This window comes from Elaeis guineensis, chromosome 14 (assembly GCF_000442705.2).
Source record: "Elaeis guineensis isolate ETL-2024a chromosome 14, EG11, whole genome shotgun sequence".
NCBI classification, from domain to species: domain Eukaryota; kingdom Viridiplantae; phylum Streptophyta; class Magnoliopsida; order Arecales; family Arecaceae; genus Elaeis; species Elaeis guineensis.
Window position 1 is genome coordinate 58,189,280 of NC_026006.2, and position 16,680 is coordinate 58,205,959.

Sequence of the window (16,680 nt, forward strand, 5' to 3'; positions counted from 1 at the left end):
TGCCTTAGGGATGATATACAATATCCACTATCAATGGGTGGAGTGAGAAGACGTGAGAGGGGAGGAGAGGAGAAAATATCTATATGAAAAGATAGATATGGCAATGTTATTTTGCTGTTGACGTGACCACTAATTTCACTTTATGTAGATTTTTAAACCCGTGATCCGATCCGATCCGATCCGAATTAGATCCGAACCAGACCCGCATTTCATAAATTGGGACCGGATTATATATGAACCCGACCCGACCCGAATGATCCAATGGATTAATAAATTCGGCCATGGATCCAATCCGATCCAATCCGATTTTTTATTGGGATGGGTTTGGATCTAATATCAAGATCTGATCAAGAAATCGGATCGAATCGGGATCACTCAAGACCCGATCCGACCCGACCCATTTGCAGGCCTATATATATATATATAAACTGTTTACGTGTATATATTTTTAAATATATAAATTTATATAAATATTTTTTTAAAATTAATTTTTATAAATATATATTTCTAAATATTAATTTTAAAAAAAAATATTCACATAAATTTATATATTTAGAAATATATATATATATATATGTGTGTGTATAAAAAATTTATTTTTTTATACATATCCATATCATCGAATGTTGATAAAAAATTAATAATTTAAAATTAATGACTAAAATATTTTTACATAAAAATATATATATATATATATATATATATATATAATATATATATATATATATATATATATATATATATATAATAAATTTATGAAAAATATTCATGTAAATTTAAATTTGTAGATAGATGTCCATCTAAATTTATTTTTTAACGATTTTGTACATTTGCTAAACGGGTCGGGTCCTGTCCACGTACAGCGATCGGTCGATCCGGTTCATTCTCTCGTCTTTGTCGGGATATAAGTGCAGCCAGGGCGGCGAGCAAACGAGCGAGAGAGAGTGATGGGAGTGGAGGCGCTGGGGGCGTACAGGGCGCTGCTGCGGGCGACGCGGAAGACGTTCGCCGGCGACACGTTGATGCTGTCGGAGTCGGCGGTGGAGATTCGGCGGAGGTTCGAGGAGAACCGCGGCGTGACGGCGGAGGCCGAGGTCAAGCGCCTCCTCGACGAGGCCCGCGAGGCCTCCCACTTCATCACCCACATGATCGTCCAAGCCCAGCGCAGCCCCACTACCGGCGGCTTCGGTAAAATATTTTGATTTCTTGTCCTTGCTTTGAATTTGTTACCTATGATCTCAGCTATCTTTGTTGAATGTTTGCCATTAATCCTTCTGTCCTTCGGATTGGATATTTTGATTAGCAAAAAAAAAAAAAGGGTATTTTTAGACTTGGATGGGTTTCAAGCTAAAAATGTGACTAGGAGAGAAGTCTCAAATTATTCATTATTTTCTTGGTGGCTGATTGAAATATTCGACTTGCTTGACAACGGTCAAACTATTTATCAATTACCCATACATTTATGAGTTTTAAGAGCTTGATGCCACAGAATTTTAGTGTTAATACTGGATATGTTAGTCAATTGTTTGTCTTCTTATGCTTTGCTGAAATTGTGACGAATTTAAACGATTCAGGAGGTAAAGTAGCCGAAGGCTTAGGTTTTTGGAGCTTCAAGGAATATTCAACTGGAAACAGTGAATAAGATCCTTAAGGTGCAAATGTTATAGCGGAACATTTTCGGATGAAATGATTCTAAAGATGGTGTTTCGATTCTTCATCTATGTCTCCTGTTTTAGGATTGACAAAATCATGACTGTTATTTGCCATAGTAGCAAATATCTTTGCCTAGCTTTGTTTGTTATTTGCTATATGAGGAAGAGAAAAGCTCAAAGATGTATAGAGACGTCAAACTGAAGATAAAGGGAAAGGAGTCCATTGATGGTATATTTCGATAAATTATGGAAAACAAGAGGTGTAACAATAGGAGGAGATCTCATTGTCTATTTTCATGTCTGTTTAGTTAGCCTCATGGGTTGAGTCATGGGATAGTATGAATTCTGCGATGGTCCTCTTTTCAAGAACAAAGGTATCTAAAGTAGTCTTGATTTTATGGTATCTTCATTTTTTTTAAAGAAACAAGAATTTGATATGGAATTTTTGGAACTTTAAGGACAATTCTGTTTCTTTTCATTGTTTGGGCATTAGCAAGCCCTAACTAGTGATGATGCCATAATCTAGATGGTAACTTGTGGAGAACACTAATTGGCAAAGATGTATTTTCCTTACATTTTATTCAAGGTGATCCTAACTCTTTTAAGAAATGATCTCACTGGATCATTGATTGCTGTCTTGACTGATCAGTTTCTATTTTGTAATTTCTATGCATTTGTTTTAATGTTTTTGACATAATTAGCCCAGTTAAAATCTTTAGTACCACTGCAGTTAGCCTCTAGGGGAACTTACTCTATAAACTCTCATGATGACTGTTGGTGCAAAAATCCGCTTGCGCCGGAGAAGCTGTAGTCGGGGGAGTCGCGGTCGCCGCCGGGACTTGCAAAAGAAGTCTAAACCGGAGGTGGGGTTGCTCCGGCAAGACCTTCCGACGCTCAAGTCAGTTCTCTGCCTCAACAAGAATGGAGTGCTCGAACGGAAATTTTAGCAGAATTTTTAGGTAAAAACGAGAGCTTATCGAATAACGTATCTGGGATTCCCCTTTTATAGGCGGAGGGGGTAATAAATTGATAGCGACGCCTGTAACCGTCAGGTAGTGGGCCGCCCACAGTCAGGAGGAATTTGTTGCGAGGAGTAGTGGAGTGGACCCGTGGCCCTCACTGTAGCGCGCCACGTGGAGTCTGCCGCAGGGAGTGGAGCGGCGTCCGTTGTCGCGACTTGCCAGAGGGTGGAAGAATCACGCAGTATCCGTTACAGAAGGTGGAGCAGGATCGTGGGTATCATAGCGGTCTGCCAGGGAATAGTGGGGTCGCGCGGAATCCGTCGCAGGAAGTGGAGCAGGATCGTGGTGGTTGCTGTGTTGCGCCAGGGAGTGCAGATCCGTCGGTTGAAGTTCGGCAGCGGTCGGAGTTGGTGGCGGAGCCTGGCTCCCGCAGGAGTTCGGACGGAGCCCTCCTGCAGTTAAAGTCAGGTGCGAAGTCCGGCTCCCGTAGGAGTCCGGACGGAGCTTACCGGCAGTTGAAATTGGCGACGGAGCCCGGCTCCCGTAGGAGTCTGGGCGAAGTCTCTCTTGGAGTCGTGGACAGAGCCCGGCTCCCGTAGGAGTCCGGGCGGAGTCTTCCTGCAATTAAAGTTAGGTGCGAAGTCCGGCTCCCGTAGGAGTCCGGATGGAGCTTACCGGCAGTTGAAGTTGGCGACGGAGCCCGGCTCCCGTAGGAGTCCGGGCGAAGTCTCTCATGGAGTCGTGGACGGAGCCCGGCTCCCGTAGGAGTCCGGGCGGAATCTTCCTTGGCGTCGTGGACGGAGCCCGGCTCCCATAGGAGTCCGGGCGTAGTCTTCCTTGGCATCGTGGACGGAGCCCGGCTCCCGTAGGAGTCTGGACGGAGTCTTCCTTGGCATCGTGGACGGAGCCCGGCTCCCATAGGAGTCCGGGCGGAATCTTCCTGCAATTAAAGTTAGGTGCGAAGTCCGGCTCCCGTAGGAGTCCGGACGGAGCTTACCGGCAGTTGAAGTTGGCGACGGAGCCCGGCTCCCGTAGGAGTCCGGGCGAAGTCTCTCTTGGAGTCGTGGACGGAGCCCGGCTCCCGTAGGAGTCCGGACGGAGTCTTTCTGCAATTAAAGTTAGGTGCGAAGTCCGGCTCCCGTAGGAGTCCGGACGGAGCTTACCGGCAGTTGAAGTTGGCGACGGAGCCCGGCTCCCGTAGGAGTCCGGGCGAAGTCTCTCTTGGAGTCGTGGACGGAGCCCGGCTCCCGTAGGAGTCCGGGCGGAATCTTCCTGCAATTAAAGTTAGGTGCGAAGTCCGGCTCCCGTAGGAGTCCGGACGGAGCTTACCGGCAGTTGAAGTTGGCGACGGAGCCCGGACTCCTACCTTTAAAATTAGGTGCGAAGTCCGGCTCCCGTAGGAGTCCGGACGGAGCTTACCGGCAGTTGAAGTTGACGACGGAGCCCGAAGTCTCTCTTGGAGTCGTGGACGGAGCCCGGCTCCCGTAGGAGTCCGGGCGGAGTCTTCCTGCAATTAAAGTTAGGTGCGAAGTCCGGCTCCCGTAGGAGTCCGGACGGAGCTTACCGGCAGTTGAAGTTGGCGACGGAGTCCGGCTCCCGTAGGAGTCCGGACGAAGTCTCTCTTGGAGTCGTGGACGGAGCCCGGCTCCCGTAGGAGTCCGGGCGGAGTCTTCCTTGGCGTCGTGGACGGAGCCCGGCTCTCATAGGAGTCCGGGCGGAGTCTTCCTGCAATTAAAGTTAGGTGCGAAGTCCGGCTCCCGTAGGAGTCCGGACGGAGCTTACCGGCAGTTGAAGTTGGCGACGGAGTCCGGCTCCCGTAGGAGTCCGGGCGAAGTCTCTCTTGGAGTCATGGACGGAGCCCGGCTCCCGTAGGAGTCCGGGCGGAATCTTCCTTGGCGTCGTGGACGGAGCCCGGCTCTCGTAGGAGTCCGGGCGGAGTCTTCCTTGGCGTCGTGGACGGAGCCCGGCTCCCATAAGAGTCCGGGCGGAGTCTTCCTGCAATTAAAGTTAGGTGCGAAGTCCGGCTCCCGTAGGAGTCTGGACGGAGCTTACCGGCAGTTGAAGTTGGCGACGGAGCCCGGCTCCCGTAGGAGTCCGGACGAAGTCTCCCTTGGAGTCGTGGACAGGAGTCCGGGCGGAGTCTTCCTGCAATTAAAGTTAGGTGCGAAGTCCGGCTCCCGTAGGAGTCCGGACGGAGCTTACCGGCAGTTGAAGTTGGCGACGGAGCCCGACTCCCGTAGGAGTCCGGGCGAAGTCTCTCTTGGAGTCGTGGACGGAGCCCGGCTTCCGTAGGAGTCCGGGCGGAATCTTCCTGCAATTAAAGTTAGGTGCGAAGTCCGGCTCCCGTAGGAGTCCGGACGGAGCTTACCGGCAGTTGAAGTTGGCGACGGAGCCCGGCTCCCGTAGGAGTCCGGACGAAGTCTCTCTTGGAGTCGTGGACGGAGCCCGGCTCCCGTAGGAGTCCGGACGGAGTCTTCTTGCAATTAAAGTTAAGTGCGAAGTCCGGCTCCCGTAGGAGTCCGGACGGAGCTTACCGGCAGTTGAAGTTGGCGACGGAGCCCGACTCCCGTGAGAGTCCGGGCGAAGTCTCTCTTGGAGTCGTGGACGGAGCCCGGCTCCTGTAGGAGTCCGGACGGAATCTTCCTTGGCGTCGTGGACGGAGCCCGGCTCCCGTAGGAGTCCGGGCGGAGTCTTCCTTAGCGTCGTGGACGGAGCCCGGCTCCCATAGGAGTCCGGGCGGAGTCTTCCTGCAATTAAAGTTAGGTGCGAAGTCCGGCTCCCGTAGGAGTCCGGATGGAGCTTACCGGCAGTTGAAGTTGGCGACGGAGCCCGGCTCCCGTAGGAGTCCGAGCGAAGTCTCTCTTGGAGTCGTGGACGGAGCCCGGCTCCCGTAGGAGTCCGGGCGGAATCTTCCTTGACGTCGTGGACGGAGTCCGGCTCCTGTAGGAGTCCGGGCGGAGTCTTCCTTGGCGTCATGGACGGAGCCCGGCTCCCATAGGAGTCCGGGCGGAGTCTTCCTGCAATTAAAGTTAGGTGCGAAGTCCGGCTCCCGTAGGAGTCCGGACGGAGCTTACCGGCAGTTGAAGTTGGCGACGGAGCCCGGCTCCCGTAGGAGTCCGGGCGAAGTCTCTCTTGGAGTCGTGGACGGAGCCTGGCTCCCGTAGGAGTCCGGGCGGAATCTTTCTTGGCGTCGTGGATGGAGCCCGGCTCCCGTAGGAGTCCGGACGGAGTCTTCCTTGGCGTCGTGGACGGAGCCCGGCTCCCATAGGAGTCCGGGCGGAGTCTTTCTGCAATTAAAGTTAGGTGCGAAGTCCGGCTCCCGTAGGAGTCCGGACTGAGCTTACCGACAGTTGAAGTTGGCGACGGAGCCCGGCTCCCGTAGGAGTCCGGGCGAAGTCTCTCTTGGAGTCGTGGACGGAGCCCGGCTCCCGTAGGAGTCCGGGCGGAATCCTCCTGCAATTAAAGTCAGGTGCGAAGTCCGGCTCCCGTAGGAGTCCGGACGGAGCTTACCGGCAGTTGAAGTTGGCGACGGAGCCCGGCTCCCGTAGGAGTCCGGGCGGAGTCTTCCTTGGCGTCGTGGACAGAGCCCGCAAGGGTCAATCCCGCCGAGAACTTCGGCCGTGGGTATTTTATACCCAACACCAGTCCCCCTACTGAGTTTGAATTTCGAATGAAGGAAGTACAGAGAGATTGACATAGCCGAAGTTGTCTCCTCGAATCCTGTTCACGACCGCCCCCAGATATTTTGGCATTAAATATGCGCGTGCTGGAGTCTTTTCGAATCGGGGCGATACGAAGGGACCCTTCAAAATTTCCGCCGGTACACTGGCCCAGGTACGGCGCCATAATGGCCCTGCCAATCCGTCAGCCGCTTTTAGCCGTCTGTCGGGGGGAGTGGGACACGTGTCGGGCGCGGGCTGGCCTGGGGGGATTCGCGATCATTATGGCGCCGGATCCCAGGGTCTATTTAAACCCGTCCTTCCACCTTTAGGGGCCCTATTCCGTTCTAGAGTTCTACCAGTACCTGCCCTTCCTTAGAGAGCCCTGTTTCTGTTGGCATCTTCTCGGGCCATAGGCGCCCTTCAAGTCGTCCTTGTCCTCGTCCCTCTGCATCCCTCAGAGCGATCTAGGTCAGTCCCTGCACCTTCATCTTTCATTCCGCCACTTAGGGGCCTCTTCCTCGCCATTTTTTTTGTACTCCTCTGAGTTAGTTTCCTGTGACCTCTCGCCCCTTATCCTGTCCGTCTTCTTCGGGATCCTTAGAGTCCTCCTTCGAAGTTATTCGAAATGTCGTCCGGCTCTTCCGCTCCCAGCGGTTCCGGGAGTTCTTCCGCCTCGAACCCCCAGGTCCCTCGCTCTGTAGACGAACCCGCGTCCGGGGCTGGGCTCTGTCCGATTTTTGCGCCGGGCGCCATTCCATGTTCCCTGACTCCGGAGGAACTCCTTCTGATAAGGGTTCAGTATGGAGTTCCTCCGGAGTACGATCTGGAGCTGCCTGGCCCCTCTGACCGGGCTAGCACTCCCCCACCCGGTCGTTTTTGCCTGTATCAGGAGGCGTTCCGTGCCGGACTCCGGCTTCCGCTTCCGTCCTTTGTTGTCGCCTTCTTCCACTTCCTAGACATCTCCTTGGCTTCTGTTGCTCCGAATTCTTTTAGGTTTTTGATAGGGTTTCTCTCCCTTTGCCACGTAGTCGAGGTCCAACCGTCCCTCTCCCTGTTTAGGCACTTCTATACCTTCAAGCGCCATCCTTCGGCGAAGGACTGGTGGTACTTCTCCCCTCAGTTTGGCAAGAAGAGGTTGCTGAAAGGTGCCCCTTCTTCAATCCACAATTGGAAGGGAAATACCTCTTCGTCCACTGCCCGACCCTGAGGCTGGGCCTGCCCCCTTGGGGCTCTCTGAGGGATTCTGTCCGCCGGGCCCCCAGCCTGGGGGAGGATGACCTCCAGGCTGCCCGGAAGCTTCTCGCCTATTCCGCTCCTTTTCTTCCCAACCTTCTGAGGGAGCAATTTTTATTCAACGTCGGCCTGAGCCCCCAGGATCCTGCGAGTACTTCATCTTTTCCTTTTTCTTCCGCCCTTCTTCTTTTTCTTTCTCTTCTTTCACTTTTCTTCCTTCTCTCTTTTTCTCCTATTTTTCTTCTTTTCTTCTCCCCTTTTTTTTTTTTACCCCATTGTCGATTTCTGACTCCTGGTTGATTGGTTTGCCCCCTCCTTTTTTTTATTTTTATTTTTTTAAGGGATGGACGCCGAAGCAGCGCGGATGCTTGCCAGGGGCCTCAGGGCCCACAAAAGAAAAGGTGTCGCGACCTCCGGATCGGCGAAGAGGGCGAGGGCGGAGGAGTCGAGCTTGGCCGCACCCGTCCAGGCGGCTCCAGCGATTGACATTCCTTCGGATACCGAGCCAACGGCTCCCCGGGCCTCCTCGAGGAGTCCGCCGACTGGGGCCCCCGTTTCGGGGGTTCGCTCCATGGAGGTGCCCATAGCCGAGAGGGGGAAGAGAAGGAAGTCGGTGGCCCGCAGGGTGAGTAGCCGCCGAACTGCTGCTGACGAGTCCCTCGGCTCCGAAGAGGGGCCAGAGAATCCCTTCAATGACAGGGACTTGATCAGGCGGTTGATCGACGGCTGCATTCTGCCCGAAGTCGTCGAGAGGATCGACCACGCCGATCCTGAGCAGCGGGTCTGGGACTCTTTAGGGTCCTTCCTTGAGGTAAGCAAATCTTCATCTACCCGGCTATTCGGCCCTTGTTCTGATCTCCTAGCCGCCCTTGCAGATTGGGCACCAGCTCCTCGCCAATATCGAGGCGACGAACCGTGCAAGGAGGGACATCGTCCAGGTGGAGGAGCGCTGCCGGGCCGAGGTTGCTCGCCTCCAAGAAAAGACGGCCGAAGTAGTTGCCCTCCAAGAGGCCCTGGAAAGAGAAAAACAAGCCCGGGAGGAGGAAAAGCAGACCTTGGAGGAGACGGCGAGGAAGGCGGAAGCCGAGGTCGTCAATTTGATTGAGCAGACTCCAGTCCTGGTCTCAGAGGCCAGGGCTCTTGCGGTAGAGGAATTCAAGACCTTCACGGAGATGAGGGACCTGAATGTCCAATTCGGTCAGGAGGCGTTCATCAAGGGGTTCGAGCTCTGCCAAGAGAAGGTGGCCAGAAAATTTTCGGAGCTCGACCTCAGCTTCCTAGGTGAGGAGTCCGAAGACGAGGCCGGTCCCTCGCCCGCTACCACTGCTATCGCGGCCCCCTTGCCGGGGACGCCAAGTTCTCCAACCCCTGCCCCTGAGGTCTGAGACCTCCGATCTTGTATTTGTATTTCATCGCAATTTTTCTTTTCCTTTTTGTCTTCAAGAATCATCCAATCAATAAAGTCGAATTTCTTGTCGTGGGTGGCTTCTCCCTCCTCCCTTTCTTCTCTCTGCTTTTCTTCCTGCGATGAGTTGTGTTTTGACGCTTTTGCCTTCCGATGGCAGTGTCCTGCGGAAGCACTTCCCCTACCCCTGGGGATCCCGCTGAAGTCGACGATCCAGCGGCTGAAGAAGGAAGTCCTTCACTTGACAAAAAAGTCAAAGAAGATGGAAGGCGAGCTTCGCAGACTGAGGGAGGGCCATTCTGAAGCCACTGCCGAGGCCACCCGCTTTCAGAATCTCCACGTGAAGGGATCATGGAGTATAGTCGGAGGAAGGCGGACTTCGCGAAGGAGCTTGAGGAATGCAGGAAGAGCGCCAGTGACCGAATTTGGGCTCAAGCTGCCAAGATCAGCGCCCTTAGGGTGGAACTGTCCGCTGCGAAGGAGAAGATCGGCCAGCTGGAAGGAAGTTCATCCCGGCTCTTGGCCCGGGCCGACGGCGACCAGGAGTGGTCGAAGAGGGTCTCCGCCCTTCAGCAGCAGCTTCAAGACGCCGAGATGAGCTACGACGTGCATCGGGCCGGTTGGCACAGGCAGGTGGATGAATATAAAGGGAGACTCAGGGTGGCGACCGACGAAGTTGCCCGTCTTCGGAGGCAGCTGGCTGACAGGGCTCAGCTTACTTTCGCTCGGGATTCTGATGAGCTCCAGTCCCTAAGAGGAATCGTTGAAGGGATTTCTGTCACCCTCGGAGAAAAGACGGCTGAGCTGCAACAACTGAAGATCCAACTGGCATACGAGCAGCAGTCCGTTGCGGATGCGAAGGCGGAATCTGAGGTCCTGAGAAAGAGGCGTCGAGAGGCGGAGACCGAGAGCCAGCGACTTCGTCGGGCGCTCCAGAACGTGCTGCAGAGAAGGAGAGAACTAGAAGAAGAAATTGAGAATCTAAGGCAGTCCTGGATGAGGGGTGGAGCAGATAATTCTAGGTTGGAGGGAGCAGAGCTTCCCTAGGGCTCTTTTCGTCCTGTCTTTTCATGTATATTTTTTCCTTTTGTCGTTTCGTCCCGCTTTTGTCGTTTTGCTTTTCTTTCCTTGGCCTTCCGGGCTTTGTAGCGTGTATTTCGGAAACGGAATGAAGAGGGGATTTTGTGTTACCTCGTCCGCGCGTTGTATTAAATTGTCGTCCGCCGAACTTTTCTTGTCGCTCGACCTGTCTGATGTTGACATCGTTGGGAGGCGCCCAGTCGTCGATACGTTGGCTTGCCTTTCTCGTCGTTCATGGCCGCGAGCTCGAGCTTGGCGGTCCGAACTCCGCATTACCTCGGGGGCGTCGCTGTCTTCTTGACCTGTGTCGAGAGTTTTCTCAGAGACCGGGGGTGTTTGGTAGGAGTTCCCCGTCTTTGTTGAGACGAGGTTCTTCTCCCGTTCCCACGGGGGCACATAAGGGCCATCGCCAAGGTCTCTCCCCCCAATCCGATCTAAAAGAATCGGACCTTCGACTTTGCTCATGTCAGGACGAGGTTCTCCTCCTGTTCTTGACATGGCTGTGGGGGCACATTAGGGCGCTGTAAGGCCTCTCCCCCCATCCGGTCTAAAGGAACCGGGCCTTTGACTTGGCTCATGTCAGGATGAGGTTCTCCTCCTGTTCCTGACGTGGCTGTGGGGGCACATTAGGGCGCTGTAAGGCCTCTCCCCCATCCGGTCTAAAAGAATCGGGCCTTTGACTTTGCTTATGTCAGGACGAGGTTCTCCTCCTGTTCCTGACATGGCTGTGGGGGCACATTAGGGCGCTGTAAGGCCTCTCCCCCCATCCGGTCTAAAAGAACCGGGCCTTTGACTTTGCTCATGCCAGGACGAGGTTCTCCTCCTGTTCCTGACATGGCTGTGGGGGCACATTAGGGCGCTGTAGGGCCTCTCCCCCCATCCGATCTAAAAGAACCGGGCCTTCAACTTTGCTCATGCCAGGACGAGGTTCTCTTCCTGTTCCTGACATGGCCGTGGGGGCACATCAGGGCGTTGTAAGGCCTCTCCCCCAATCCGATCTCGAGATAATCGGACTTTCATTTTAGGTATGTTAGGATGAGGTTCTCCCCTCGTTCCTAACATAACTTTGTTTCAGGCGTTTGAAGGGGTTATACCCAGTCGTGACAAATCCATGCCAAATGGGAAGAGCATGTCAAGTAGAAAGGAATTTAAATTCAAGGTGAGATCGTAAGCGATGCATTTACAGGTTTTTCGAGTCCCACAGTTGCGGGAGGTCTACTCCTCTTTGAGGCCCTCCGGCGATGGAGTCAATGGTCCCGATGGGAGGCCGATCTCCGGGCTGCTCCTCCCTTCTTGGCGGTTCAGGTTGCGGCAGGGCCCTTGGCCGATCTCCTCTACCCTCAGGCCGACGTCGGATGAACCTGTCGAGTCGACCTCGTCGGATGAGCTCCTCGATCTCGTCTCGGAGCTGGATGCATTCCTCTGTGTCGTGGCCGTGGTCGCGGTGGTAGAGACAGAACTTGTTGGGGTTGCGCTTTCCGGGGTGCGTGCGCATCCTCTCCGGCCTAGGGAGCTGCTCCCTGACCTCCATCAGTACCTGGGTCTTCGAGGCATTGAGGGGGGCGTAGTTGCGGAATCTTCCCGGTGGAGAATCCCGTCAAACCCCGCGATCCGGACTCCTCCGCCTGCGCACCCGGGGTGGAGTACGGGCACGCTTGTGCCCAAGAGGGGATCGAGAACGCGGCCGGACTTCTCTCGACTTTTTTTCGATTGCGGGCTTACCCGAGTCTCCCGCCTGCCGCTCCCTCGCTGTCTCTTCATCCTTCATTTTGAAGGCTTCTTCCGCTCGGGCGTATCCTTCAGCCCGAGCCAACAAATCAGCAAAATCCCTGGGGTATTTCTTCTCCAGGGAAAACAAAAGGTCATTCTTTTGAAGGCCGCCCTTCAGAGCGGCCATTGCGACTGATTGGTCCAAGTTTCGGACCTCCAGCGTCGCGACGTTGAAACGGTTGATGTAGGCCCGAATGGACTCCCCTTCCCTCTGCTTGATATTGATGAGGGACTCCGAACCCTTCCGGGGGCGCCGGCTGCTGACAAAATGGGCCACGAATTGGTGGCTCATCTGATCGAAGGAAAAGATGGTACCCGGCTTCAGCGTCGAGTACCAGTTTCTCGTCACTCCCTTCAAGGTGGAGGGGAAGGCTCGGCACAGAATGGCGTCGGGAGCGCTATGAAGCAGCATCATCGTCCGGAAGGCTTCCAGGTGATCGACCGGGTCCGAAGTCCCGTCGTAGCTCTCGAACTGGGGGAGCTTGAAGTTTGGCGGGATCGGTTCCTGCATGATCATTTGAGAGAAGGGAGGGTCAGTGTAAATATCCTCACCATAAGCGGGGGGAGCATGGCGGAGTTCTTCGATCCGTCGGTTCATCTCTTGGAGTCTCCGGTCTAGGAAATCCTCCCGACTTCGAGTCTTGAGGGTTCTCTGGCAGAACGGGGGCAGAGATCTTCCAGGGGTGGAGTCGTGGTCCGATTGAGGGCTCTCCACCCTCGGGTTCGTTTTCCCAAGAAGGATGGGGCGGCTGGCCCAAGTGGCCCGCCCCGCCGCCGGATTCTGGTGTTCCGGGGACACCCTTTCCAGGCGCACTGATGCCTGCGGCTGCTGCTGCTGCATAGCCTGCACAGCTTCTGTGAGGCCTCTGACCTGCTGCGCTAGCAGATCAAACTGCTCCGCACCGACCGCCGTCGCCGGAGGAGGAGGAGGGGGTTGAGAAACAGGAGGGGAGGCCGGAGCCTGAGATCTGGCCGCGGAGGCCGTGGATCGTCGCGTGGACGCCTTGAGGGGAGGCATCAAGCAAGGACCAAGCGGAGAAAGGAGGGGGGGAGGGGACGCCGGAAGAGATGCCTGGGGGCGGTCCCGTTGAGCGCTCCTTTAAGAACAAGGATACTGCGAAGACACAGACCCCTTCCTCTAGCGCCAATCCTGTTGGTGCAAAAATCCGCTTGCGTCGGAGAAGCTGGAGTCGAGGGAGTCGCGGTCGCCGCCAGGACCTGCAAAAGAAGTCTAAACCGGAAGTGGGGTTGCTCCGGCAAGACCCTCCGACGCTCAAGTCAGTTCTCTGCCTCAACAAGAATGGAGTGCTCGAACGAAAATTTTAGCAGAGTTTTTAGGTAAAAACGAGAGCTTATTGAATAACGTATCTGGGGTCCCCTTTTATAGGCGAGGGGGTAACAAATTGATAGCGACGCCTGTAACCGTCAGGTAGTGGGCCGCCCACAGTCAGGAGGAATTTGTTGCGAGGAGTAGTGGAGTGGACCCGTGGCCCTCACTGTAGCCGCCACGTGGAGTCTGCCGCAGGGAGTGGAGCGGCGTCCGTTGTCGCACTTGCCAGAGGGCGAAGAATCGCGCAGTATCCGTTACAGAAGGTGGAGCAGGATCGTGGGTATCAATGACTATCTTTTGATCCTCTTTAAACCTGATTTTAGATAAGATATGGAAAGCAGAACATGCTAAAGTTCTCGCTTAAACTCTTTGAGGAAATTTTTTATCTTGTCATTTTGAGTCTTCTCTTCAATCTGACTTGTGTGAACTGAGGCTTTTGATGGTAGTGTTGTTTGTGATGTAACACATAATACATTATGGATCATGCAAGTTTTTATGATGCTCCTTATCAGACTTAACATCCATCCATGATTATTTCTTAAGAAGGAAATATCTTCTCACGTAATTCAATAGCTTTTGTGTCCATCCCTTTGATCATCTTTGTGCATGATACTATTTCACTGACCAACTGAGAGAACCCGATGTGAGTGGTTGTGCTAGTTCATCATTTTCCTACTCTTTGGGCTTGCTATTCTCCTTCATAATTATATTTGTTCAGCACATCGCACACATCAACGTATTTAGAAAAACATGATTATGCCATGCTGCAATTTATCTAGGAAATTAAAGATAATTCTCATAGTCAGAAGTCAGAACAAACCACCCATCAGGTATGGGCTCAAATTCTCTCATTATAAGTGCTCCTCCCAATTATCGAGTAGGTATTGTTGGTCTCACAAGCTGACAGCAGCAAATCAAATCTTTACACTTAAAATAAATATAGTATCTATCATTATTTTGAAGTATAGAGTATGCCAATGTTTTCTGGAATTTGATTTTATATGAGCTTTTAATTGCCTTTCCCATATAGTTTATCATATCCTTTTATAGTGGTTTTCAATCTTTTGATGTTTTAAATCTCTTCCATCATAACGAAGGGCCTATGGAATCCTTTTGTCATTTCCTTTAGCAGTGTCTTTCAACCTTTTAATATTCTTAAACCTCATCCATTGTATTGAAGGGCCACCGGATCCTTGTTAACATTATTTTATCACCATGTAAATAGGTACTGTATAAACTTGCTTTATTTTGCATAATCATCACAGAATAGCCATTTAAACCACAAGAAGACCCAAATCACAAATGTTGCAATTGTGAGCATGGCAGTTGGAGAATAGAGGGACTCGAGCATTGAATGTCTAGAGGGAGTCTTCGTCATTGTCTGTCCCATAAAAGAACCATCTTTTCTTAGGAAAGGTTGATTATATCGCATTGTTATCCCTGTGAAATTCAGTTCTAATAGACTATCTTGGGAAGTTCATTGACTCATTCCATGCTTGTACTTTTGCTGTCACCTGCTTTCTTTCATGTTTGCCCCATTTTTCTAAGGTTTCACCTTATCAAGCCAGGTGTCACTCCCACTTATATTCTCCTTTAAGGCAACCCATACCCTGCCACATTCTTCAGGAAGTTTAATGATCACTAAGTTCTGGCTGTACAACCATGTTATTAATCCTTACACAGTTCAACAAACAGAATATTTGTGAATCAAGAGGATGTTAGCATACCAATTGTATCCATAATTAATCTAGAAGAAACTTTTGCTGCGATGCAAACAGTTACTTGACTTTCTTTGTAGCTGTAGAAAATCTTGGTTGATATTCCTGTAGATGTTTTGAATATAAAATGTTATTTGTAATATCATATAGTTAAAAAGCATGATAAGTCAGTCGCATATATTTCCTGCAATATTGGATCGTTATGCAAAAAAATTTTGTGTAGCTACCTGCAACCTTGTGTTACTGAGTTCAGGAACACTCTTTTGTTTCTTATTTATATTCTTTATCACAAATTTGATGATTCAATTAAAAAGTAATTGTCTTATAATAGTTAAGCTCAAAGATAATGTGCGCCATAAAGAACAACAGATTGAGGAGTTATTTGTTCACATGCATAATCTTTTGGTTGTGCATGAATACAAGGGGATTAAACTATTATTGTTTGTAATTTTTGCTTTATATTACTGGACTTTTTTGGTCAAAAATAATTTCAAAAAAAATTAGATGAAGAGATGGAACTTGAATCAGCTCTAGGATTGTCTGTTTGGCTTAAACTTAGAGAAACGACATTTTTTCTAATAAACATAGTAAAAAAAGGAAGAATGTGAAAAATGCATAACCATGTGTGCATGCCACAGGTGTATGATCTGGTTGATGTATTTCTTTCTTAGAATTATTTATTTGAGATGAAATGAATCCTTGATGACTGCCATTACAAAATTGATTCCTGTTAAGCCATGTATGCTGGTTCCTCCTTTATCTACTTAAGCAAAACAAGTTGCAACAAGGACCTCTGTGTATACATACGTATACCATGATTCTGGTCGTTGAACTGGATGTAAGTGTACATCTTTGTTGGAAATGGTCCGCTATTTGAACACCGAAACTTATATCCATGTATGGATGGAGCATACACATGTATAACACCAGTTATCTGAATGTTGGGACTTGTCATCCAAGACATCACGCATGCTTCAGGCCATGGCAATGTCTTGAAATTCTTCAGAGAAATGTAATAGTCAGTAAAAGGAAAAACTTTTGACCTATCTGTTGTCTCTCTTCATGTTCCATGAATACTTTTATGCATCGATGATTGAAACTATAGCCAACAAGTTTTCTGTAGCCTGACATCTGCAGCTATAAAATATTTCCGGTTTGGGTAATTAGTGTATATTTTCTACTGCAGTTGTGAAGCCTGGTAAAGAACATGCTGGAGCAACACTAGAGATTCCATCTGACGAGAGTCTGTCTAAGTCAACATGAGCAAAATTGAGCTCATTACAATGTCAAAGGTAATCAGCCATCAACATCGCTGGTTAAACATCAGATAAGTTTGATTTATTGAATAGGTGTTTCCTCTGAATTATGTTTAGTCAAGGAAGTTACTAGGAACATTTTTCCTTGTACTTGAACATTGCAATTATCTTCAACTGTTCTTCTAGCGGAAAATGAGGATAGAAGGAGGTCTAATTTCCTGTGTGGACTAATATTTCATTGTAAAATGTAAAGTTCGGGGAGAAGAATCTTATGATGGTTTCTCTATTTTCTGAGGTGTTCTTCGGGAAGCTAATTGGTTCTCATGGTTATTTTCTGTTGTGTGTTCGCTTTTTGTAAGCAAAGTAACTTGAAGTGTGTGTAGAAGTTAGCTTATCTGATATGGTTGCTGCATTTAAGTTTGCAAATGAGAATAGGCGACCCATCATAATATGCTGCATAAGCCCCACAGTTAACAGCTCTGCATGTTGCTTCTTAGTGCAACAGTGGATTTTATTCATGTCATATGGGATTTGCCTATAATCAAACCTTTTCTTTTCAGTTGCACCTCAGTTGCATGCACTGAGTGTAGTTTTCACATAATATGGCATATC

The 16,680-nt window shown here is 50.7% G+C and overlaps 1 protein-coding gene across 1 annotated transcript; it reads left to right on the plus strand.

Annotated features, from left to right (window-relative positions):
- The first annotated feature begins 927 nt into the window (after positions 1-927).
- Positions 928-16,403, plus strand: LOC105057473 (mitochondrial zinc maintenance protein 1, mitochondrial). Its single transcript, XM_019854798.3, has 2 exons — positions 928-1,188; positions 15,999-16,403. Exons 1-2 carry the CDS (start codon positions 948-950, stop codon positions 16,073-16,075), a joined length of 318 nt encoding a protein of 105 aa, XP_019710357.1. The 5' UTR covers positions 928-947; the 3' UTR covers positions 16,076-16,403.
- Positions 16,404-16,680: the final 277 nt, after the last annotated feature.